Source organism: Ranitomeya imitator, chromosome 8 (genome assembly GCF_032444005.1).
Source record: "Ranitomeya imitator isolate aRanImi1 chromosome 8, aRanImi1.pri, whole genome shotgun sequence".
In the NCBI taxonomy this organism is placed as follows: domain Eukaryota; kingdom Metazoa; phylum Chordata; class Amphibia; order Anura; family Dendrobatidae; genus Ranitomeya; species Ranitomeya imitator.
The window spans coordinates 120,519,280-120,546,546 of record NC_091289.1 but is presented as its reverse complement, the minus strand read 5'-3'; the positions used below and the strand labels follow the sequence as shown (position 1 = coordinate 120,546,546).

The window sequence follows — 27,267 nt, the reverse complement described above, 5'->3', positions numbered from 1 at the left end:
CCATATATATTTGGACAGCGACAACATTTTTCTAATTTTGGTTATAGACATTACCACAATGAATTTTAAACAAAACAATTCAGATGCAATTGAAGTTCAGACTTTCAGCTTTCATTTGAGGGTATCCACATTAAAATTGGATGAAGGGTTTAGGAGTTTCAGCTCCTTAACATGTGCCACCCTGTTTTTAAAGGGACCAAAAGTAATTGGACAGATTCAATAATTTTAAATAAAATGTTCATTTTTAGTACTTGGTTGAAAACCCTTTGTTGGCAATGACTGCCTGAAGTCTTGAACTCATGGACATCACCAGACGCTGTGTTTCCTAGTTTTTGATGCTTTGCCAGGCCTTCACTGCTGTGGTTTTACATAGTAACATAGTAACATAGTTAGTAAGGCCGAAAAAAGACATTTGTCCATCCAGTTCAGCCTATATTCCATCATAATAAATACCCAGATCTACGTCCTTCTACAGAACCTAATAATTGTATGATACAATATTGTTCTGCTCCAGGAAGACATCCAGGCCTCTCTTGAACCCCTCGACTGAGTTCGCCATCACCACCTCCTCAGGCAAGCAATTCCAGATTCTCACTGCCCTAACAGTAAAGAATCCTCTTCTATGTTGGTGGAAAAACCTTCTCTCCTCCAGACGCAAAGAATGCCCCCTTGTGCCAGTCACCTTCCTTGGTATAAACAGATCCTCAGCGAGATATTTGTATTGTCCCCTTATATACTTATACATGGTTATTAGATCGCCCCTCAGTCGTCTTTTTTCTAGACTAAATAATCCTAATTTCGCTAATCTATCTGGGTATTGTAGTTCTCCCATCCCCTTTATTAATTTTGTTGCCCTCCTTTGTACTCTCTCTAGTTCCATTATATCCGTTTTCAGTTGCTGTTTGTTTGTGGGCCTTTCTGTCTGAAGTTTAGTCTTTAACAAGGGAAATGCATGCTCAATTGGGTTGAGATCCAGTGACTGACTTGGCCATTCAAGAATATTCCACTTCTTTGCTTTAATAAACTCCTGGGTTGCTTTGGCTTTATGCTTTGGGTCATTGTCCATCTGTTGTATGAAACGACGACCAATCAGTTTTGCTGCATTTGGCTGGATCTGAGCACACAGTATGTCTCTGAATACCTCAGAATTCATTCGGCTGCTTCTGTCCGGTGTCACATCATCAATAAACACTAGTGACCCAGTGCCACTGGCAGCCATGCATGCCCAAGCCATCACACTGCCTCCGCCGTGTTTTACAAATGATGTGGTATGTTTTGGACCATGAGCTGTACCACGCCTTCGCCATACTTTTCTCTTTCCATCATTCTGGTAGAGGTTGATCTTGGTTTCATCTGTCCAAAGAATGTTCTTCTAGAACTGTGCTGGCTTTTTTAGATGTTTTTAGCAAAGTCCAGTCTAGCCTTTTTATTCTTGATGCTTATGAGTGGTTTGCACCGTGCAGTGAACCCTCTGTAACATAGTAACATAGTTAGTAAGGCCAAAAAAAGACATTTGTCCATCCAGTTCAGCCTATATTACATCATAATAAATCCCCAGATCTACATCCTTCTACAGAACCTAATAATTGTATGATACAATATTGTTCTGCTCCAGGAAGACATCCAGGCCTCTCTTGAACCCCTCGACTGAGTTCACCATCACCACCTCCTCAGGCAAGCAATTCCAGATTCTTACCGCCCTAACAGTAAAGAATCCTCTTCTATGTTGGTGGAAAAACCTTCTCTCCTCCAGACGCAAAGAATGCCCTCTTGTGCCCGTCACCTTCCTTGGTATAAACAGATCCCCAGCGAGATATTTGTATTGTCCCCTTATATACTGTACTTATACATGGTTATTAGATCGCCCCTCAGTCGTCTTTTTTCTAGACTAAATAATCCTAATTTCGCTAATCTATCTGGGTATTGTAGTTCTCCCATCCCCTTTATTAATTTTGTTGCCCTCCTTTGTACTCTCTCTAGTTCCATTATATCCTTCCTGAGCACCGGTGCCCAAAACTGGACACAGTACTCCATGTGCGGTCTAACTAGGGATTTGTACAGAGGCAGTATAATGCTCTCATCATGTGTATCCAGACCTCTCTTAATGCACCCCATGATCCTGTTTGCCTTGGCAGCTGCTGCCTGGCACTGGCTGCTCCAGGTAAGTTTATCATTAACTAGGATCCCCAAGTCCTTCTCCCTGTCAGATTTACCCAGTGGTTTCCCGTTCAGTGTGTAATGGTGATATTGATTCCTTCTTCCCATGTGTATAACCTTACATTTATCATTGTTAAACCTCATCTGCCACCTTTCAGCCCAAGTTTCCAACTTATCCAGATCCATCTGTAGCAGAATACTATCTTCTCTTGTATTAACTGCTTTACATAGTTTTGTATCATCTGCAAATATCGATATTTTACTGTGTAAACCTTCTACCAGATCATTAATGAATATGTTGAAGAGAACAGGTCCCAATACCGACCCCTGCGGTACCCCACTGGTCACAGCGACCCAGTTAGAGACTATACCATTTATAACCACCCTCTGCTTTCTATCACTAAGCCAGTTACTAACCCATTTACACACATTTTCCCCCAGACCAAGCATTCTCATTTTGTGTACCAACCTCTTGTGCGGCACGGTATCAAACGCTTTGGAAAAATCGAGATATACCACGTCCAATGACTCACCGTGGTCCAGCCTATAGCTTACCTCTTCATAAAAACTGATTAGATTGGTTTGACAGGAGCGATTTCTCATAAACCCATGCTGATATGGAGTTAAACAGTTATTCTCATTGAGATAATCCAGAATAACATCCTTCAGAAACCCTTCAAATATTTTACCAACAATAGAGGTTAGACTTACTGGCCTACAATTTCCAGGTTCACTTTTAGAGCCCTTAGTGTTTCCTTTCTTCCAGTCTTCTCTTTATGGTAGATTTGGATATTGATACGCCTACCTCCTGGAGAGTGTTGTTCACTTGGTTGGCTGTTGTGAAGGGGTTTCTCTTCACCATGGAGATTATTCTGTGATCATCCACCACTGTTGTCTTCCGTGGGCGCCCAAAGCTTTTTTGCATTGATGAGTTCACCAGTGCTTTCTTTCTTTCTCAGGATGTACCAAACTGTAGATTTTGCCACTCCTAATATTGTAGCAATTTCTCGGATGGGTTTTTTCTGTTTTCGCAGCTTAAAGATGGCTTGTTTCACCTGCATGGAGAGCTCCTTTGACCGCATGTTTACTTGACAGCAAAACCTTCCAAATGCAAGCACCATATCTCAAATCAACTCCAGGCCTTTTATCTGCTTAATTGAGAAAGACATAACGAAGGGATTGCCCACACCTGTCCATGAAATAGCCTTGGAGTCAATTGTCCAATTACTTTTGGTCCCTTTAAAAACAGGGTGGCACATGTTAAGGAGCTGAAGCTCCTAAACCCTTCATCCAATTTTAATGTGGATACCCTCAAATGAAAGCTGAAAGTCTGAACTTCAGCTGCATCTGAATTGTTTTGTTTAAAATTCATTGTGTTAATGTCTATAACCAAAATTAGAAAAATGTTGTCTTTGTCCAAATATATATGGACCTAACTGTATGTTCTTTGGATACAGGAAATATGGATTTTTCCTATTAGTCTCCAATAATCCACTTTGAGCAATTATTTTACTAACACTGTTTACAAAAGGCATTTGTATTACACCATTTTTTCTGTCTCCTACATTAATCCAAAAGGATTATTATCATTGTACGTTCTAATTTTGAACCTTTTGTCCTTCTAGTTACTGGTAATTGTTTTTGGTATAAACTAAAAAACTCTTAGCATGGCCTTCCAGTGCATTGCAACTTAAAATACGAGTACAGTAACAAATAATTTTATATCATAGTCAATTGGCTCCTAATATTAAATTATTGGTGTATTCATATTTGAGTTGGATTTTCAGAAGGTCTCTGAATATTCACAAGGTTCAGTTAGCCTATGTGTGCCTTAGAGGCATCTCTGTTTTTTTATTATTATTACCGTACTATTATTTTTGGTGTGTTCTTTAATATGTCTTAATAAACATTATTGCAATTTTAAAATATTTCATGGATCTCTTCATTTTTTAGAGGGACCCTTAACCCTGAAAAAGGTTAATATATAAATTCCAACTCTGCAGTTATTGGTTGGAGCTCTACCACAAAGACTTCCTCCTTCTGTGTCCACCTTTTTGTGCACTCTGGACATTATACTGATGAAACTGAGAACATTAGTCAGTAGCCGGTGTAGTGCAGCGGTGTTCACACAGTGCAGTAATGAGGCAGTGACCCAGTAAAATTCAAAGCAAACGTATTTAATGTCCAAAACTCACAAGATGAAAAGCACACGGTATCCTCCGGATCGGTGCAGGGGCGTCAAAATAGTCCTTATTCGAGACCCGTTGCGTGGGTGACTGCACCACCATGCCACGCTGAGGGGTGCCAGGCATTTGCTTCCCATGGCTCTGTGTACCCTCACACAAACCGGCAGTTGCAGGGCCACCTGCTCTGCCACTTGCCAACAAACACTGACACACCCAACCCTTTGCTGCAGGGTTTTAAAATGGAATCTGTGGCCATGGGCTACTTGTAAGATCTGGCTGAAGGGAGCGAACCGCACCACTACCATCCTGTAGTTTGTTCCAAAAATAAAAGTCCATACCGGGTTTTCTTAAATCTGCCTTGGGCAAATAGCTTGTCCAAGACCAAACTTACTTTTATTCTGCATTGCAACCACAGTTATACCTGTTACTTCAATGCACTCCAGCGGCCTTAGGCTGGTTTCAGACTTGTGTTCGGCAGGGCTGCGGATAAAAGCCTTCTTCCTCCGTTAAGCCCTGCCCACTGCCGCACCTCTTCCTTTAGCTCCGCCTATGTCTGCATGCGTCCTGCATACCCTATTTTTAACATTGGGTACGCAGGCCATGCAGATCTATGCAGATGCCTCTGCACGCATCGTTTTGATGCTGCACTGCACTGTGTCGAACGCAACAGGTTGCATTTTGTTGCAGTCGGCGCAGCGTCAAAATGACGCATGTGGAAGCATCCACATACATCCACATGGCCTGCGTACCCAATGTTAAAGATAGGGTACGCATGACGCATGCAGACATAGGCGGAGCTGAAGGAAGAGGTGCGGCAGTGGGCAGGGCTTAACGGAGGAAGAACCCTGTCATAACCCTATCAACCCTGCCTTGCCACAGAGGTTGGCATCCTAAAAGCGCAAATGGCGCCCAGCTCACGATAGCTAATGCACCCTACTAAACCCAGGTAAACCTGAACTACCATGTAGTTATGTCCAACACTTAAAATAATCAAATAATTGTATAGAGGATCAAATCTTTACAAAAGAAATCCAGCAACCAGAAATATAAAGCTGCAATGTGCTGTAACCAGATATATAACCAAAATTCAATTATGCTAATCAGTCAATAATATTCAACAAACAAACTAAAAAAATATATATATATACCCCCAAATGTAAGTGTAGATCCCAGCAATTGTGGTACAGGGAGAGAGGCTAGTACCTCTTATTGTCCAGATCATTCAACAGCAACAAACAGTACATGGTGTCAGAGTAATTGGTGAAGATAATTACATGTAATCTACTATATAATTGTCTAAGGGTCACTTCCGTCTGTCCTTCTGTCTGTCACGGCTATTCATTCGCTGATTGGTCTCGCCAGCTGCCTGTCATGGCTGCCGCGACCAATCAGCGACGGGCACAGTCCGGAAGAAAATGGCTGCTCCTTACTCCCCGCAGTCAGTGCCTGTTGCCCGCATACTCCCCTTCGGTCACCGCTAACACAGGGTTAATGCCGGTGGTAACGGACCGTGTTATGCCGCGGGTAACGCACTCTGTTACCGCCGGTATTAACCCTGTGTGTCCCCAACTTTTTACTATTGACGCTGCCTATGCAGCATCAATAGTAAAAAATGTAATGCTAAAAATTATAATAAAAAAAAACCTGCTATACTCACCCTCCGTAGTCGCTCGTGCCGGCCGCCATCTTCCGTTGCAGGTTCCGGTGGCAAAGATGGTATGGGAGAAGGACCTGCCATGACGTCACGGTAATGTGACCGCGACGTCATCACAGGCCCTGCGCGCCTGCGCGAGAAGGACCTGCCACGACGTCACGGTCATGTGACCGCGACATCATCACAGGCCCTGCGTAACTGGGCAATATACTACGTGGCTCTGTGCTGTATACTACGTCACTGGGCAATATACTACGTCACTGGGCAATATACTACGTGGCTGCGCAATATACTACGTCACTAGGCAATATACTACGTAACTGGGCAATATACTACGTGGCTGGGCAATATACTACGTCACTGGGCAATATACTACGTGGTTGGGCAATATACTACGTGGCTGGGCAATATACTATGTGGCTGGGCAATATACTACGTGACTGTGCAATATACTACGTGGCTGGGCAATATACTACGTGGCTGGGCAATATACTATATCACTGGGCAATATACTACATGGTTGGGCAATATACTACGTGGCTGGGCAATATACTACATGGTTGGGCAATATACTACGTGGTTGGGCAATATACTATGTGACTGTGCGATATACTACGTGGCTGGGCAATATACTACGTGGCTGGGCAATATACTACGTGGGCTGTGCAATATACTACGTGGACATGCATATTCTAGAATACCCGATGCGTTAAGGTACCTTCCCACTGAACGATATCGCTAGCGATCTATGACGTTGCAGTGTCCTGGCTAGCGATATCGTTCAGTTTGACACGCAGCAGCGATCAGGATCCTGCTGTGATGTCGTTGGTCGGAGCAGAAAGTCCAGCACTTTATTTCGTCGCTGGATCTCCTGCAGACATCGCTGAATCGGCGTGTGTGATGCCGATTCAGCGATGTCTTCACTGGTAACCAGGGTAAACATCGGGTTACTAAGCGCAGGGCCGCGCTTAGTAACCCGATGTTTACCCTGGTTACCAGCGTAAAAGTTAAAAAAAAACACTACATACTTACCTTCGCTGTCTGTCCCCGGCGCTGTGCTTCTCTGCACTGGCTGTGAGCGCCGGCCAGCCGGAAAGCACAGCGGTGACGTCGCCGCTCTGCTTTCCGGTCACTGTGCTCACAGTCAGTGCAGGAAAGCACAGCGCCGAGGACAGACAGCGAAGGTAAGTATGTAGTGTTTGTTTTTTTTACTTTTACGATGGTAACCAGGGTAAACATCGGGTTACTAAGCGCAGGGCCGCGCTTAGTAACCCGATGTTTACCCTGGTTACCGGCATCGTTGGTCGCTGGAGAACTGTCTGTGTGACAGCTCTCCAGCGACCAAACAGCGACGCTGCAGCGATCGACATTGTTGTCGGTATCGCTGCAGCGTCGCTTAGTGTGAAGGTACCTTTAGAATCGGGCCACCATCTAGTAATAGATAAACAAATTAGAATTCCTAAGTGCTTACCTGTAAACACAGAACATGAACAGTTGCCAATTCCAGTGCTAAATCAACAAGTTTCCCCTTTATCAAGGTTCCTCAGGCGTGATAAACTGGATGCTTCTATGTCAAAAAGGTATACTTAGCTATCATCATGCCCAAACAAGTGTCACAAGATGAGGCGTCACAGACACATAGGGAAATGGTGTCCCATAGGTAGTGTGCATAGTATGTAATGAGCGCTCAACTTAAATACACCTGTACTGAATAAAGGTAAACAGGAGTACTCATTCAGGTCAATGTGTTTACAGCCCAAGCTTTCTTTATGGGTATAGTATAGTGAATGAATTAGAACATATGCAAATTGCCTCTTCATAGAGGAAGAGGTCTTGATCTATATAGCGCCACCTGTTGGAAGCAGCATTCTTTCCAACAGGTGGCGCTATAGAGTTCAAGTACTCTTCCTCTCTGAAGAGGCAATTTGCATATTAAATTTCCCAGAGGAACATTGCATGGTGAATAAGTCTCCTTACCTTGGCATGTCAGAGCCGGTATGTCACTCTCTACAAGAAGCAACGTTACGTCTTAGACCTGAATTAGAACATGTTATTTTGAGTGCAAGAAACTCATTATAACCAAAGTTTAGCTGTTCATTTAAGCACCCAGGGGACACTGAGACATCCGGTAAATCCACTTCAGTTCCTTCTGTAGAATTCTAAGATCCCAGTCACCCCTTCCCCCCCATCCCGATTGGTGATTACCTCAATGACATGAATCTGTAATAAATTCACCGCAAAAAAAACAGTACATTTTTAGCGGTGAGTTTACTACAGATTCATATGAGTCTTATCTTGGCTTGGACTGTGATTTGTTTAATTAGAAGAAGAGCTGCGAATGCCGGAAGGTATTAGGTGGTTCTCAGGAACAGCAGCCATAGAACACTGACGTGACCACTGGGCCGGGTCCTGCAGATCGATTTGCACCATCTCAGGTGCTGAATTACCAATCAGTACAATACAGATCTGTATCTGTAGTATAACACTCTGCTTCTGCTAAACATTTGCGGGTGACACTAGTATGTCGATATTCTGTTCCCTAAAATTCAAATTACCTTCACAAATGGGAGGCTGGGGGTCCCATCCAAAGGAATAGCACTGGATTATTTCTGAGCCTTTAACAGAGTAGTATTCTTTGCAGTAGAATTGTACCACATCTCCTTCTGTATATATTGGTCTTACTGGGTAGAATCCGCCATTTTCCACAGCTTCCAACCTTCCACATGACATTTCTAAATGAAAAGTGCATTCAAGTTTTATGATTATATTAATCAAATAGAAAAAGCTGTCCTGTGAACTGCCTAAGGCTGGGTTCACACACAATGTAATATGATCAGTCTGCACTCTTATTGTATAAGTGCACTTACTTAGTTTTTACTCTATGAAATGCTGTTCTTTTGTTTTGGCTTATTTTTCTATTGCATAAGACCTCATTCAGGTGTGATTGATTTTTCACAGTCTTAGTTTCCTCAGTGTGTTTGATCCGAATTTCATCAGTGTTTTTGACCCATGTGTCAGATTTTACCATCAGAGCTTCATCGGTGATTTGTTCGTATGAATAAATAATTAAATTACAAAGCTTCCCCTATCCATTACAGTGTAAAGGTACCGTTACACTAAACGACTTACCAACGATCACAACCAGCAATACGACCTGGCCGTGATCGTTGGTAAGTCGTTGTGTGGTCGCTGGGGAGCTGTCACACAGACAGCTCTCTCCAGCGACCAACGATCCGGGGAAAGACTTCGGCATCATTGAAACTGTCTTCAACGATGCCAAAGTCCCTGGGTAACCAGAGTAAACATCGGGTTACTAAGTGCAGGGCCGCGCTTAGTAATCCGATATTTATCCTGGTTACCATTGTAAAAGTAAAAAAAAAACAAACAGTACATACTTACATTCCGATGTCTGTCACGTCCCCCGGCGTCCACAGGGTTAAAACTGCTTTCTTCAGAAGCGCTGCTAATGCACGCGCTGCTGCCGAGAACTTTCCCTGCACTGTGTCAGCGCCGGCCGTAAAGCAGCGGTGACGTCACCTCTGTGCTTTGCTTTACGTCCGGCCGGCGCTGACACAGTGCAGGGAAAGCTCTCGGCAGCAGCGCGTGCATTAGCAGTGCTCCTGCCGAAAGCAGTTTTAACACTGTGGACACCAGGGGACGTGACAGACATCAGAATGTGAGTATGTACTGTTTGTTTGTTTTTTTTACTTTTACAATGGTAACCAGGGTAGATATCGGGTTACTAAGCGCGGCCCTGCGCTTAGTAACCCGATATTTACCCTGGTTACCAGTGAACACATCGCTGGATCGGCGTCACACACGCCGATTCAGCGATGACAGCGGGTGATCAGCGACCAAAAAAAGATCCTGATCATTCCCCACGACCAACGATCTCCCAGCAGGGGCCTGATCGTTGGTCGCTGTCACGCTTAATAATTTCGTTAACAATATCGTTGCTACGTCACAAAAAGCAACAATATCGTTAACGAAATCGTTATGTGTGAAGGTACCTTTAGTCACAGACAGCACATGGATCATACACTGATGCCATCTGTGCGCTCTCTGTGATTTTCATGGACCTAAAGATCTGTATGGGTAACTGTGATCCATGATCCAATTAAAAACCACACATTTGTGATTTTTACATGGACACCTGGTCCACAAAAAAACACAGCCATGTGAACAGCCCCATAGATTATAATGGTCATGTGTTCTAGTGAAAACAATGAATAGAATGCATACGTGAAAAATGAATGGACATTTGAATGACACCTAAGACTTCGTTAACATGTATGGGTCATGCTGCATCTTTAATCCACAAGCAGCCCCATGCCACTGTTTCTGGTTCTGCATAGTGGGAGCATATCCCCAATAGTGAGACTGACATGCTGGTATGGGCAGGGAGATGGAGAAGAAGCCCTACCTCTGTTCCCTCTCCCTGCTCTTACAGCACAACCCGAGATGTCAGTGACACTACTGTGGGCGTGCTCCCAATGCACAGAAGCATTGATTGACAACGGTCCCAAACTAGTCCGCTGCCCTCAAGCAAGGAGAGAAGGGACAATTAAATTTCATTTTTAAAACACATACATTTAGTGTTAGGGATAATACAGAGATCAGTAAAAAGGGTGTAAGGCCGGGATCACACTACAGCGAGATACGGCCGAGTCTCGCAGGTTAAAAGCAAGCTCTGGCACCGGCACTCCGGAGCGGAGCGTGCGGCTCCATGTATTGCTATGCGGCCGCACACTCTGCTCAGGAGTGCCGGTGCCAGAGCTTGCTTTCAACCTGCGAGACTCGGCCGTATCTCGCTGTGTGTGATCCCGGCCTTAGACTGATAAAACACTTCTATGTCACGTTCCAAATTATTATTAAATGCTATTTTTCTCTGATTTTCCTAAACGATCGATGCAAATGAGTCACTACAATGTTAAAATCATCAACCGCTAGAGCAGGGGTGTGAAACCTCAGGCCCGTGAGCTGTTTTTGGCCATTGATGACCTTTTATCTCTTCACATTACCATGGTCATGCTTACGTTTTTGTGAAATATCTAATGTTTTCATACCTCGTCCAAGTTATTGTACTATTTGATGCTTTTTGGCAACTTTTCCTTCCCATATTGCTTGAAACCTATGGTTTGCTTAGTAATCTGGAACATCCTTCTTAAGCGGTTTTCCTTTAATTGAGATAATATGACAAACTAATTGTAACAGCTGTTTGAGGTTGATTTCAGTTAACCAAAGAGCCCTGGACCACAATACCATAAAGTGATTGATTTGAAAAATTAAAAATTACATCTTCATGACACTTAAATCCAATTTGCATAATAATGTGGAATGTGGTGTGATACCTTCTAAGTGTAAATCCTGTCACCGGGATCCATTTAAAAAATGTTTGAGAAGATGTAACTAACATAGTAACATAGTAACATAGTAACATAGTTAGTAAGGCCGAAAAAAGACATTTGTCCATCCAGTTCAGCCTATATTCCATCATAATAAATACCCAGATCTACGTCCTTCTACAGAACCTAATAATTGTATGATACAATATTGTTCTGCTCCAGGAAGACATCCAGGCCTCTCTTGAACCCCTCGACTGAGTTCGCCATCACCACCTCCTCAGGCAAGCAATTCCAGATTCTCACTGCCCTAACAGTAAAGAATCCTCTTCTATGTTGGTGGAAAAACCTTCTCTCCTCCAGACGCAAAGAATGCCCCCTTGTGCCCGTCACCTTCCTTGGTATAAACAGATCCTCAGCGAGATATTTGTATTGTCCCCTTATATACTTATACATGGTTATTAGATCGCCCCTCAGTCGTCTTTTTTCTAGACTAAATAATCCTAATTTCGCTAATCTATCTGGGTATTGTAGTTCTCCCATCCCCTTTATTAATTTTGTTGCCCTCCTTTGTACTCTCTCTAGTTCCATTATATCCTTCCTGAGCACCGGTGCCCAAAACTGGACACAGTACTCCATGTGCGGTCTAACTAGGGATTTGTACAGAGGCAGTATAATGCTCTCATCATGTGTATCCAGACCTCTTTTAATGCACCCCATTATCCTGTTTGCCTTGGCAGCTGCTGCCTGGCACTGGCTGCTCCAGGTAAGTTTATCATTAACTAGGATCCCCAAGTCCTTCTCCCTGTCAGATTTACCCAGTGGTTTCCCATTCAGTGTGTAATGGTGACATTGATTCCTTCTTCCCATGTGTATAACCTTACATTTATCATTGTTAAACCTCATCTGCCACCTTTCAGCCCAAGTTTCCAACTTATCCAGATCCATCTGTAGCAGAATACTATCTTCTCTTGTATTAACTGCTTTACATAGTTTTGTATCATCTGCAAATATCGATATTTTACTGTGTAAACCTTCTACCAGATCATTAATGAATATGTTGAAGAGAACAGGTCCCAATACTGACCCCTGCGGTACCCCACTGGTCACAGCGACCCAGTTAGAGACTATACCATTTATAACCACCCTCTGCTTTCTATCACTAAGCCAGTTACTAACCCATTTACACACATTTTCCCCCAGACCAAGCATTCTCATTTTGTGTACCAACCTCTTGTGCGGCACGGTATCAAACGCTTTGGAAAAATCGAGATATACCACGTCCAATGACTCACCGTGGTCCAGTCTATAGCTTACCTCTTCATAAAAACTGATTAGATTGGTTTGACAGGAGCGATTTCTCATAAACCCATGCTGATATGGAGTTAAACAGTTATTCTCATTGAGATAATCCAGAATAACATCCCTCAGAAACCCTTCAAATATTTTACCAACAATAGAGGTTAGACTTACTGGCCTATAATTTCCAGGTTCACTTTTAGAGCCCTTTTTGAATATTGGCACCACATTTGCTATGCGCCAGTCCTGCGGAACAGACCCTGTCGCTATAGAGTCACTAAAAATAAGAAATAATGGTTTATCTATTACATTACTTAGTTCTCTTAGTACTCGTGGGTGTATGCCATCCGGACCCGGAGATTTATCTATTTTAATCTTATTTAGCCGGTTTCGCACCTCTTCTTGGGTTAGATTGGTGACCCTTAATATAGGGTTTTCATTGTTTCTTGGGATTTCACCTAGCATTTCATTTTCCACCGTGAATACCGTGGAGAAGAAGGTGTTTAATATGTTAGCTTTTTCCTCGTCATCTACAACCATTCTTTCCTCACTATTTTTTAAGGGGCCTACATTTTCAGTTTTTATTCTTTTACTATTGATATAGTTGAAGAACAGTTTGGGATTAGTTTTACTCTCCTTAGCAATGTGCTTCTCTGTTTCCTTTTTGGCAACTTTAATTAGTTTTTTAGATAAAGTATTTTTCTCCCTATAGTTTTTTAGAGCTTCAATGGTGCCATCCTGCTTTAGTAGTGCAAATGCTTTCTTTTTACTGTTAATTGCCTGTCTTACTTCTTTGTTTAGCCACATTGGGTTTTTCCTATTTCTAGTCCTTTTATTCCCACAAGGTATAAACCGCTTACACTGCCTATTTAGGATGTTCTTAAACATTTCCCATTTATTATCTGTATTCTCATTTCTGAGGATATTGTCCCAGTCTACCAGATTAAGGGCATCTCTAAGCTGTTCAAACTTTGCCTTCCTAAAGTTCAATGTTTTTGTGACTCCCTGACAAGTCCCCCTAGTGAAAGACAGGTGAAACTGCACAATATTGTGGTCGCTATTTCCTAAATGCCCAACCACCTGCAGATTTGTTATTCTGTCAGGTCTATTAGATAGTATTAGGTCTAAAAGTGCTGCTCCTCTGGTTGGATTCTGCACCAATTGTGAAAGATAATTTTTCTTGGTTATTAGCAGAAACCTGTTGCCTTTATGGGTTTCACAGGTTTCTGTTTCCCAGTTAATATCCGGGTAGTTAAAGTCCCCCATAACCAGGACCTCATTATGGGTTGCAGCTTCATCTATCTGCTTTAGAAGTAGACTTTCCATGCTTTCTGTTATATTTGGGGGTTTGTAACAGACCCCAATGAGAATTTTGTTACCATTTTTCCCTCCATGAATTTCAACCCATATGGACTCGACATCCTCATTCCCTTCGCTAATATCCTCCCTTAAAGTGGACTTTAGACAAGATTTTACATAGAGACAAACCCCTCCTCCTCTCCGATTTTTACGATCCTTTCTAAACAGACTGTAACCCTGTAAGTTAACTGCCCAGTCATAGCTTTCATCTAACCATGTCTCGGTTATTCCCACTATGTCACTATCACTAATATCGTTATAAGCATCATAAATTGTATGTTTATTTATATAGCTTAACCATATCACTAAACTCTTTACATTTCAGGAGAAACATGTACAGAAATCAGATAATACACTTTACTAAGCTAATAATAATTCAAAATCCTAATCTGGAGGCAAAAAAATACCAAAAAACCCTGGTAACAAGCAAATAATCCTTGTGTAGCCTTTCTGCTTGCAATTTTTGTAAAAGTTCTATCAGAAGAGTCCACCCTTCTTTTGCTGTCTGGTACTTCCCAATCTTCAGAGATTCCTATGGGAAGAGCTTACACTATACTTACTATTATGTAACGCTGAATATATGTAACTAGTGATAGTAAGACTTACTGATGCAGCTTGGGGTAGAAGACCATCCTCTTGGGAGACACTCCAACCAGTCTGCGTTGGTCCCAGCTGGAGTGTAATAACCCTCATTACACTGGTATTGTACGGTCTCCATAATGCGGAACGTTCTTCTTGTTGTCGCGTAGTATCCATTTGAAAGAGAAGGAGTTTCACAACTGTCTAATACATAACAATGAAAGCAGTGAAAAAGGCAGGTGCATTTTTTTCTGTTCATAATGCACATGGAAAGATATGTGAGGACTTCAACAGTTGGTCATGCTATTGAAGACCACCCATTGACTATGTAGAGGCCTAATATCATGGCATGCCATAAAAGGACCCTGTCAAGTTGAATATGAGTAGGACGGGCTGAGCAGATTGATTTGCAGTTTTGTGAGAAAAGATCTATAATATAACCAGAGATGTGTCTTGCCCAAATCCTCTAGAGTCGGGGCATACTGCACTATGGCATCATTATCTCCAGGATGTCAGGTGTAGCAGCTTATTCACCCGCGATGACGAGAAAGAGTGAGATTCCCTTTAAAATAGCACAAAAATGTACCATAAAAAATGCTCGCCACCTAGGTGTAGAATGGGTTCAATAGCTAGTTCAGTATAAGGGCAGAGTCAGACGGCTGTATAACTCGGACGAGGATCGTAACGCAATGCCCAGATTGCAGCTGTCCGGGTGGGGAGACCCGACAGCCAGTCCGAACATTACGTTGCGATCCTCGTCCGAGTTATATGGAAATCTGACTCTTACCTTACTAACAGGGAAGGGTCACAGCATCATATTTTTTTTTTCATCCAAAAGTATCGATCTGAATATGCTAATCACACTCTGATCACAGTTTTATCATAGTTTAATCATAGTGTAATTTGATTTTCTCGGACAAGGAGATGATGGTAAAAAGAATTCTTCTCCATTCTGTCAGTCCATGAAAATTGGACCGCCTCCTGATGAAGTTCTAAATGAAACATGCGTTGGGGCGACGGGGAGCATCCTTACTGACATTTTTTGCCAGTAAGTATTATAGCTTTCATAGCATTTTTATTTTGTTTTGCAACATGGCATTTCCTCACATGTTCTGGATTACTCCAGCTTAGATTCCCTTATTATTGGCCACTATTGTGACTGATTTTCACCAGTCAACATGTGATAGGTCTTACTTATAGGGCTAATCTATACATATATTGTGTGGACTCCATTGTGTGTATTTATCCTTCACCTGGTTCAGGTTTATTCCTAGGGCTGATTTGCCGTTGATGTCATAGATTGTACAATTTATATGTCAGTCACTTTGCTCCTCCATTGTGCTCAGTAGTCTCTGTGTTTTAAATTTGCATTTTAATTTTCTTCAATAAAATACATTTTGTAGGATTATACAACTGTGAGCACTCTTGCTCTGTTCTTTTGTGGTCTTTTGGGTTTCCGCCTGTCTTTCATGACTTGTGTCACTTAATTAGACCTCTCTTTTATTTTAATTTGTTTTTAATTTCAAATTAATCAATATTTGCTTTTATGCACATTTGTTGAGTTTAGTTTACTCCATTTCCATTTATGGGGGAAAAATTTTCACTATGAAGTTATATATTTTTTTTCCTGGCCACACATACTTGATTACTAGATAAATTTCTTTAGGGGTGTAGTTTCTAAAATGGGATCACTTGTGAGGGGTTTCCACTTTTAGGCACATCTGGGACTCTGCAAAATTAACATAGCGTTCGCAATTTTTCAAAAGTCATATGGCACTCCTCTATTGAGCCCTGCCATGTGCCAAAACAGTAGTTTTCCACGACATATAAAGTATCAGCGTACTCAGGAGATATTGCGCAGCAAATTTTGGGGTCCATTTTCTTGTGTAACTCTTGTGAAAAATTTGGGGCTAAAGCAACATTTTTGTGGGACAATGCAATATTTTCATTTTTTCCTTCCACATTGCTTTCATTTCTGGGAAGCACCTCAAGAGTTGATAAACTTCTTCAATGTGGTTTTGAGCACTTTGAGGGGTGCTGTTTTTAAAATGGTTTTACTTTTGGGTATTTCCTGTCACATAGGCCCCTCAAAGTCACTTCGAACTGGATTTTTTTTTAATGGTTTTGATGGAAAAATTAGCTGATAAACTTTTAACACTTGTAACTTTCTAACAAAAGAAATTGTGTTTACAAAATGATGATGATGTAAAGTAGACATGTGTCAAATGTTATTTATTAACTATTTTGTGTAAAATAACTCATTTAAGGGCATAAAAGTTAAAAGTTTGAACATTGCAAAATTTTCTAAATTTTCCCCAAATTTCCGTAATTTTCACAAATAAACGCAAAAAATATTGTCCTACATTTACCTCTGTCATAAAGTACAATGTGTCACAAAAAACCCTTCAGAATTACTGGGATATGTTGAAGCTTTGCAAAGTTAATACCAAGTGTAACGGGGTCTGCCAAGCTGGGGTACCTCTTTCAGTACCACCCCGTGTTTCAGGAGGTCCAATCTGCTTTTGCTAGATTCTGAATGAATGACGCTGGCTGGAATTCCTTGATTACGTGAGAGCATATAAAAGCTGACTGCTACCCCACGTATTTTCAGTCTAAGAACACCCTTTATTTACAGCACACAGAATATATCACACAGATACACAGGGCAGGCCAATAGGAAAACAGCTGGCCAGACATAGATTACAATAGCTGCAGGGGGCTGAAGCCTGCCACTATTTACTGTGGGAATTGCAAAGGTAGGGGAAGGTCAGGAAGAGAATATCTTGTCCAGGGGCGCAGGCTGTGGACTGATGCATTTCACATGGAAACTATTATAACTAGGGTTGAGCGAAACGGGTCGGCCAGATTCAGAAGTCGCCGACTTTTGGCAAAGTCGGGTTTCATGAAACCCGACCCGACCCCTGTGTGTCATGTGTGGCCATGAGGTCGGCGATCTTCTGATCTGGAATCGGAATTCCAATACCGAGTTCCGATATGTTTAAGATATCGGGAATCGGTATCAGAATTCATATTTAGGTGTAAAATAATGAATAAAAAAAAAAAATATTGATATACTCACCCTCGGACGCGCCCTGGTTCTAACCAGCAGCCTTCCTCCCTAAGAATGAGCGCCTGAAGGGCCTTCGATGACGTTGCGGCTTGTGATTGGTCGCGTGAGCGGTCACATGGGCGTCACGCGACCAATCACAAGCCGCGACGTCATCTAAGGTCCTTCAGGCGCTAATTCTTAGGAAGGTAGCGTCCGAGGGCGCGTCCGAGGGGGAGTATATTCCTAATTGGTATATACTCACCCTCGGACGCGCCCTGGTTCTAACTCGCAGAATTCCTTCCTAAGAATCCGCGCCTGAAGGACCTTAGATGACGTCGCGGCTTGTGATTGGTAGCGTGACGCCCATGTGACCGCTCACGCGACCAATCACAAGCCGCGACGTCATCGAAGGTCCTTCAGGAGCTCATTGTTAGGAAGGAAGGCTGCCGGCGAGAACCAGGGCGCATCCGAGGGTAAGTATATCAATATTTTTTATTTTGATTCTTTATTTTACACTTAAATATGGATCCCAGGGCCTGAAGGAGAGTTTCCTCTCTTTCAGACCCTGGGAACCATTAGAAACCCAATGCACTGCATTGGGTTTCGTGTTTCGGCCGACCCCGACTTTTCTATAGGATCGGCCGATTTCACTCAACCCGACTTTTGAAAAAGTCGGGTTTCATGAAACCCGACCCGATCCTATAAAAAGAAAAGTCGCTCAACCCTAATTATAACATTAACATTCAACATACAGTGGGGCAAAAAAGTATTTAGTCAGTCAGCAATAGTGCAAGTTCCACCACTTAAAAAGATGAGAGGCGTCTGTAATTTACATCATAGGTAGACCTCAACTATGGGAGACAAACTGAGAAAAAAAAATCCAGAAAATCACATTGTCTGTTTTTTTAACATTTTATTTGCATATTATGGCGGAAAATAAGTATTTGGTCAGAAACAAAATTTCATCTCAATACTTTGTAATATATCCTTTGTTGGCAATGACAGAGGTCAAACGTTTTCTGTAAGTCTTCACAAGGTTGCCACACACTGTTGTTGGTATGTTGGCCCATTCCTCCATGCAGATCTCCTCTAGAGCAGTGATGTTTTTGGCTTTTCGCTTGGCAACACGGACTTTCAACTCCCTCCAAAGGTTTTCTATAGGGTTGAGATCTGGAGACTGGCTAGGCCACTCCAGGACCTTGAAATGCTTCTTACGAAGCCACTCCTTCGTTGCCCTGGCGGTGTGCTTTGGATCATTGTCATGTTGAAAGACCCAGCCACGTTTCATCTTCAATGCCCTTGCTGATGGAAGGAGGTTTGCACTCAAAATCTCACGATACATGGCCCCATTCATTCTTTCATGTACCCGGATCAGTCGTCCTGGCCCCTTTGCAGAGAAACAGCCCCAAAGCATGATGTTTCCACCACCATGCTTTACAGTAGGTATGGTGTTTGATGGATGCAACTCAGTATTCTTTTTCCTCCAAACACGACAAGTTGTGTTTCTACCAAACAGTTCCAGTTTGGTTTCATCAGACCATAGGACATTCTCCCAAAACTCCTCTGGATCATCCAAATGCTCTCTAGCAAACTTCAGACGGGCCCGGACATGTACTGGCTTAAGCAGTGGGACACGTCTGGCACTGCAGGATCTGAGTCCATGGTGGCGTAGTGTGTTACTTATGGTAGGCCTTGTTACATTGGTCCCAGCTCTCTGCAGTTCATTCACTAGGTCCCCCCGCGTGGTTCTGGGATTTTTGCTCACCGTTCTTGTGATCATTCTGACCCCACGGGGTGGGATTTTGCGTGGAGCCCCAGATCGAGGGAGATTATCAGTGGTCTTGTATGTCTTCCATTTTCTAATTATTGCTCCCACTGTTGATTTCTTCACTCCAAGCTGGTTGGCTATTGCAGATTCAGTCTTCCCAGCCTGGTGCAGGGCTACAATTTTGTTTCTGGTGTCCTTTGACAGCTCTTTGGTCTTCACCATAGTGGAGTTTGGAATCAGACTGTTTGAGGGTGTGCACAGGTGTCTTTTTACACTGATAACAAGTTTAAACAGGTGCCATTACTACAGGTAATGAGTGGAGGAAAGAGGAGACTCTTAAAGAAGAAGTTACAGGTACGTGAGAGCCAGAAATCTTGATTGTTTGTTTCTGACCAAATACTTATTTTCCATCATAATATGCAAATACAATGTTAAAAAAAACAGACAATGTGATTTTCTGGATTTTTTTTCTCAGTTTGTCTCCCATAGTTGAGGTCTACCTATGATGTAAATTACAGACGCCTCTCATCTTTTTAAGTGGTGGAACTTGCACTATTGCTGACTGACTAAATACTTTTTTGCCCCACTGTATAACATAACATTCTTGGTGCTGGGGGGCTCTGTAACATGGCTCCCCTTTTCAGCGACGTGATCATCATACACAGTCTGATCCTTAACGGATCGGTTTGGGGATGACCGAAGTTTATGGGGTTGGTATGAGTTCTGTTTGTCGACTTAGTCCATCGGCATTACCGTTTTGTTTGCCGGGTCTGTAGTTGATGGTGAAGTCCAGAGGTTGTAGGGCTAAACTCCACTGCAGTAATCTGGCGTTGTCTCCGGAGACCCGATTAAGCCAGACTAGGGGATTATGGTCCGTTAGGAGGGAAAACTGTTGTCCATACAAATATGGTTGTAACTTTTTGAGTGCCCATACTATTGCCATGCACTCCTTCTCAATGGCCGCATAGCTCACTTCACGGGGCAGTAGTTTCCGACTCAGGTAAGCTACCGGGTGTTCTTGACCGTCCGGCCCAATTTGGCTTAGTACTGCCCCCAATCCAAACATAGAAGCATCTGTGTGAACAAGGAAACGTTTAGTTGGATCGGGTGCGGCCAATACAGGGGTATTGGTGAGGGCGTCCTTTAGCTGGCGGAAGGCTTCCTCACACTCTGGGGTCCAGGTTACCTGGTGGGGTTGGTTCTTACGGGTCAGATCAGTGAGGGGCTTGGCTACGCTGCTGTAATTGGGAACAAATTTCCTGTAATACCCCGCTGTCCCTAGAAACGCCATGACCTGGGTTTTAGTGCGTGGGGTGGGCTATTTGGCTATGGTCTCAATCTTGGCTGGTTCTGGTCTCTGTTTCCCACTTCCCACCCAATGTCCTAAATACTGAACCTCTGCTTTGCCCACGTGACACTTGTTTGGGTTCAGGGTGATTCCGGCCTTGTGGATCCTGTCTAATACTGTCTCTAGGTGATTTAGATGCTCTTCCCATGTCGTGCTGAAGATGGCGATGTCATCCAGGTAGGCACACGCATAGTCCTGGAGACCATCTAGAAGCCGGTCAGCCAGCCTCTGGAAGGTCGCCGGGGCAGTCTTCATCCCGAATGGCATAACTCGAAACTGGAATAAGCCAAATGGGGTGACAAATGCCGACTTGGGAATAGCATCAGGACTAAGGGGAATCTGCCAGTAGCCTTTGCAGAGATCGATGGTGGTCAAATACTTTGCCCCTGCCAGCCGGTCTAACAAGTCATCCACACGCGGCATGGGATACGCATCCGTCACTGTTTTTTCATTGAGCTTACGATAGTCTACACAAAACCGTGTAGTCCCATCCTTCTTGGGCACTAACACTACGGGGGATGCCCAGGGACTATCTGACTCTTCAATGACCCCTAAACGCAACATCTCTTGTATCTCTTGTCGCATCCCTTCTCGTACAGACTCAGGGACGCGGAAGGGGGGTTGTCGCAGGGGAGTCTGATCCTGGGTCTCAACCTTGTGTTGTGCCAGGTGAGTGTACCCGGGTTTCCCCGAAAACATCCTCTGTCGCTGCCTCAACAACTCCTCCGCCTGCTGTCTCTCCCGGAGACCTAAGTCTTCACCCCAGTGTACCTGGTCCCGTGTTTTAGACTGAGTCCTCTCCCCTAAGATATCAGGCAAGGGAAGTCCGGCTAAATCCTCTGCTTCAGGTGCACAGATGGCCACTACCTCTTCAGGGCGCTCCCGATAGGGCTTCAGCATATTCACGTGGAACATGCGGATAACCCTGGGGTCGTCACAATCGGCGACATTATAGGTGGTGTCGGCTATTTTCCCCACTACCTGGTAGGACCCCTGCCATGCAGCTTGGAACTTGTTCTGCCTAGTGGGCTCTAACACCAGGACCTTCTGCCCTATTTCCAAGGTGCGCTCTCTGGCCCTCCGTTCGTACCATACGCTCTGGCGCTGCTGGGCCACCTGCATGTTCCCACGTACAGCCTGGGTCAGCTCATGTAGGCAGTCCCGGAATTCCAGCACATAGGGTACAATAGGTACCCCTTCTATGATGCCCTTCCCTTCCAAGTGTTCTAGCACTAAGTCTAGGGGTCCCCTTACCCGTCTCCCGTATACCAGTTCGAATGGGGAGAACCCCGTGGATTCTTGGGGCACCTCTCGATAGGCAAACAGGAGGTGAGGCAAGAATTTCTCCCAGTCCCTGTAGGTCCTGGTAAAAGTCCCAATGAGTTGTTTTAACGTCCCGTTAAAGCGCTCACACAAGCCATTGGTTTGCGGGTGGTACGGGGCGCTTCTAATGGACTTTACGCCGCACAGCTTCCACAGTTGGTTGGTCACCTCTGCTGTAAACTGGGTACCCTGGTCTGAGATAATCTCCCGGAGAAATCCAACCCGTGAGAAAACCTGGAGCAAGGCAGCCGCCACCGTCTCTGCCAGTATGTTAGGTAACGCAACCACCTCTGGATACCGTGTGGCATAATCTACCACAGGTTTGGCTAACGGCCCTATCAGATCGACCGCTACTCGGCTAAATGGTTCCTCCACAATGGGGAGGGGGCGTAATGTGGCCTTGCATCGATCTCCCCTCTTGCCAATGCGCTGGCAACTGTCACAGGTCTGGCAGTATTGACGAACATCATAGGTTACCCCCGACCAAAAGAAGTTTTGTGTCAGACGATGCCTGGTGCGACTGACGCCGAAGTGCCCGGCCAAGGGTATGTCATGAGAGATTCGCAGTAACTCCTGCCTATACTTCTTGGGAACTACTAGCTGTCATTTTATAGTGGGGCTCGTCCCTGTGTGGTGGTGCTCTGTGATCCGGTAGAGGAGTCCCTACTTCCATATAAACTGTTCCCCTTCCAGTACCCCTCTCCCCTCCTGTGCCTTCCCACGATATCCCTCCAATGAAGGATCCTCAAGTAACTCCCTCTTAAATTCTTCTGGGGTGGCCCAAGAAATGTGTCTGGCTATGGGAATACATGTAGGGCTGGGATGTCTTACCTGGGCCTCCTCTGAGTGTGATTCCGCCTCCGCAGCTCGAGCTTGTCTCCGGGTGGTCACAGGATATGTCTCAGCCAGAGGGGCAACCGAGAAGGCAGACAACATGGGCCCCAAGTCATTTCCCAGCAAAACGTCTGCAGGCAAATCCTCCATCAAGCCGACCTCAACAAGGCCATCCCCAACTCCCCAGTTCAGGTGAATCCTGGCAGTGGGCAGTCGATGTATGGCTCCCCCTGCTACACGGACTGCCACTGTCCGGTCCGTCTTCTCTTGGTCCTGGACGAGATGAGGCTTCACAAGGGTCAAAGTTGCTCCGGAATCTCTTAGTCCCTGCATGCGTTTCCCATTAACCCACACGACCTGTCAATGCTGTTGTCGATTATCTGCCCGGGCTGCCTGCACGGGGTCTACATCATGCAGCACTTCCTCCATGTCTTCCACCCCTTGGTTAGTTGTAGCCCCCAATGCCGGGTCAGCTTCGCCTTGGTAGCAGTGTACAGTGGCCCGGCGGAAGGTAGCTGTTCTCGCCTTAGGCAACTGGGTATGCTGAGTCCGGTTGGGACATTGTCTTTGCAGGTGGCCCAGCTGACGGCAGGTGTGGCATCGCGCCCCAGGGGAACTGTAGTAGGCCGGGTTTCTAGCTGGTCCCCCTACAATCTTCGGTGGTTTGGGGCCCTCCAGGTCCATGGGCAGACCCCTAGTGACCATCTTTGATCCGGACAACTGAGGCCTCCTGGCGTCATGATGTTCATCGGCCAGACTCCAGTATAGAAAGACAGCGCTCCATCCAGGTGTTGATGTTCAGGAAATCTTTATTTCAGCCATGATAAAAGCAGCAAACAGCAACGTTTCGACCGCACAACCGGTCTTTTTCAAGCATACATCATAGTGATTAGGGCTGTCTTAAATAGTGTGGACACCACGCAGGGAGCCAATCACTAGTCAGTGTCAGCCCACTTAACTAAATATTACAAAAATTACCAAAATACCAAAATAGACATCAGACATATAAGTGAACATGTAGTATATATATACAAAACATCGCCATATATATCGCTACATTAGTCCAACCAAATCAGTGCAAATACATGATATTTATCTCATAAACTTAGTAAGGCTTCACGTCACATCCTTGTTTCCATAACAATGAATAGCCAATAAAATCACTCCTTCTGCGCTTCCTGTATCGCTACTCCCAATCCTGGTTAGTGTCGCTGTTTTCAGCTTTGAGCCAATCAAGATTCTCCATATAGTTAAAATACTCAGTAATGTCCAATCTAATTACCCCTTACATAATTAATTTGTACTTGTAGCGGCGCTTACCTATCAGGTTCCGGCAACAAGCCGCAGACATAGGACTCAGCCGTGGAGTGCGGCATCAGCGCTCCAACGTCATGGACACGCCCCATCACATGATCGGGACGAAGTCGCATCCAGGCATGACGTGCCTCTGCAGCCCCCACCGCCGGTCTCACATGACCGCTATTCGAGCCGGTTACCCGGGAGACGCCGACTCACATTCTCAAGCCTCTCAGGGATAAATATGCAAATCAAATTACAACAGCATATATAAAAGAGATGACAATATATCCAATATTCAACATATATACAGTGATCACCATATTTAATTAATAATAATACGGTATAGGCAAATACATTTAGAAAGAGGGAAACAAAGGCTTCCATGAACCGCATTGACTCCATATGGCGTAAATAACGCAGCGATACATCTACATGGCATAGATGGTGTACCAGATGGGACAGTCAACGCAATGCATCATGAATCATACCAACTTGTATAATCATGCTATGTGTCAAACCAACACTTCATATAAACTTTATTCCACTGCAGAGTTCACCGACTGTCTCATCTGCCGCCCATCTAAAAAATAAAACAAAAAAGTGAATAGTAAACGTGTCTAAAAACAATGGTTAAAAAAATGGTAAAAACAATAACGACACAACCCTGAGGAGGGAGGGAAGGAAACGAATTATTTTAAAGAGCAAATATGTGTATTAAAGTCTATATTTAAACCCTTGGGTTGCAACGTACCCAGGGTATAAATCCATCTCATTTCTTTTGTTCTCAACATCCCTAGCCTATCCCCTCCCCGTCTCAGAACAGGTACACTATCGATGACTCTAAATCTTAACTGGTTCACTAGATGTTTTTTCTCCAGAAAATGCTTCGGGACCGGTAAATCTACGAGGCCTGTTCTAATCGTACTTTTATGTTTACTTACACGGGTCCTAACCTCAGTGGTGGTTTCCCCGATATAAGCTAGTCCACAGGGGCAGGTGGTCATATATACAACATAACTTGACGCACAGGTATATCTATCCTTCAACTGAAATTTCTTTCCAGTGTGCGGGTGACAAAAAGAATCCCCTTTAAGTGGATTATTGCAGCAAGCGCAACCAAGGCATGGGAAATTCCCAAACCTTGGTGCGCTTAGGGTTTGTTGAAGCGACAATTTGGATGTACCAAAGTCAGATTTTACTAATCTGTCACCTAGATTTTTACTCCTCCTATAGGACATCATTGGGACCGACCTAAACTCAGGGATTTGAGGTAGACCTTGTAGTAAAAGAACCCAATGTTTTTTGATAGCCTCACTAATACGGTTACTTGCTGGGCTAAAGGTGGAGACAAACGGGATCCTATCAGAGGCACTTTCCTTAGCAGGTTTTTTCCTAACATTTTCACGTTGCCGGAACCTGATAGGTAAGCGCCGCTACAAGTACAAATTAATTATGTAAGGGGTAATTAGATTGGACATTACTGAGTATTTTAACTATATGGAGAATCTTGATTCAACAAACCCTAAGCGCACCAAGGTTTGGGAATTTCCCATGCCTTGGTTGCGCTTGCTGCAATAATCTACTTAAAGGGGATTCTTTTTGTCACCCGCACACTGGAAAGAAATTTCAGTTGTTGAAGGATAGATATACCTGTGCATCAAGTTATGTTGTATATATGATCACCTGCCCCTGCGGACTAGCTTATATCGGGGAAACCACCACTGAGGTTAGGAACCGTATAAGTAAACATAAAAGTACGATTAGAACAGGCCTCGTAGATTTACCGGTCCCGAAGCATTTTCTGGAGAAAAAACATCTAGTGAACCAGTTAAGATTTAGAGTCATCGATAGTGTACCTGTTCTGAGACGGGGAGGGGATAGGCTAGGGATGTTGAGAACAAAAGAAATTAGATGGATTTATACCCTGGGTACGTTGCAACCCAAGGGTTTAAATATAGACTTTAATACACATATTTGCTCTTTAAAATAATTCATTTCCTTTCCTTCCTTTCTCAGGGTTGTGTCGTTATTGTTTTTACCATTTTTTTAACCATTGTTTTTAGACACGTTTACTATTCACTTTTTTGTTTTATTTTTTAGATGGGCGGCAGATGAGACAGTCGGTGAACTTTGCAGTGGAAAAAAGTTTATATGAAGTGTTGGTTTGACACATAGCATGATTATACAAGTTGGTATGATTCATGATGCATTGCGTTGACTGTCCCATCTGGTACACCATCTATGCCATGTAGATGTATCGCTGCGTTATTTACGCCATATGGAGTCAATGCGGTTCATGGAAGCCTTTGTTTCCCTCTTTCTAAATGTATTTGCCTATACCGTATTATTATTAATTAAATATGGTGATCGCTGTATATATGTTGAATATTGGATATATTGTCATCTCCTTTATATATGCTGTTGTAATTTGATTTGCATATTTATCCCTGAGAGGCTTGAGAATGTGAGTCGGCGTCTCCCAGGTAACCGGCTCGAATAGCGGTCATGTGAGACCGGCGGTGGGGGCTGCAGAGGCACGTCATGCCTGGATGCGACTTCGTCCCGATCATGTGATGGGGCGTGTCCATGACGTTGGAGCGCTGATGCCGCACTCCACGGCTGAGTCCTATGTCTGCGGCTTGTTGCCGGAACCTGATAGGTAAGCGCCGCTACAAGTACAAATTAATTATGTAAGGGGTAATTAGATTGGACATTACTGAGTATTTTAACTATATGGAGAATCTTGATTGGCTCAAAGCTGAAAACAGCGACACTAACCAGGATTGGGAGTAGCGATACAGGAAGCGCAGAAGGAGTGATTTTATTGGCTATTCATTGTTATGGAAACAAGGATGTGACGTGAAGCCTTACTAAGTTTATGAGATAAATATCATGTATTTGCACTGATTTGGTTGGACTAATGTAGCGATATATATGGCGATGTTTTGTATATATATACTACATGTTCACTTATATGTCTGATGTCTATTTTGGTATTTTGGTAATTTTTGTAATATTTAGTTAAGTGGGCTGACACTGACTAGTGATTGGCTCCCTGCGTGGTGTCCAC

At 43.8% G+C, this 27,267-nt stretch overlaps 1 protein-coding gene across 2 annotated transcripts in view; it reads right to left on the bottom strand.

Annotated features, from left to right (window-relative positions):
- The window catches only part of F13B (coagulation factor XIII B chain), a 196,275-nt gene that overhangs the window by 44,155 nt on the left and 124,853 nt on the right, over positions 1-27,267 (bottom strand). For both annotated transcript variants that reach the window (XM_069737309.1, XM_069737308.1), the window contains exons 4-5: positions 14,604-14,780; positions 8,553-8,729 (exon numbers count right to left, since the gene is read on the bottom strand). In XM_069737309.1, the coding sequence (XP_069593410.1) occupies positions 8,553-8,729; positions 14,604-14,780 (354 nt within the window). The remainder of the gene's footprint in view (positions 1-8,552; positions 8,730-14,603; positions 14,781-27,267) is intronic.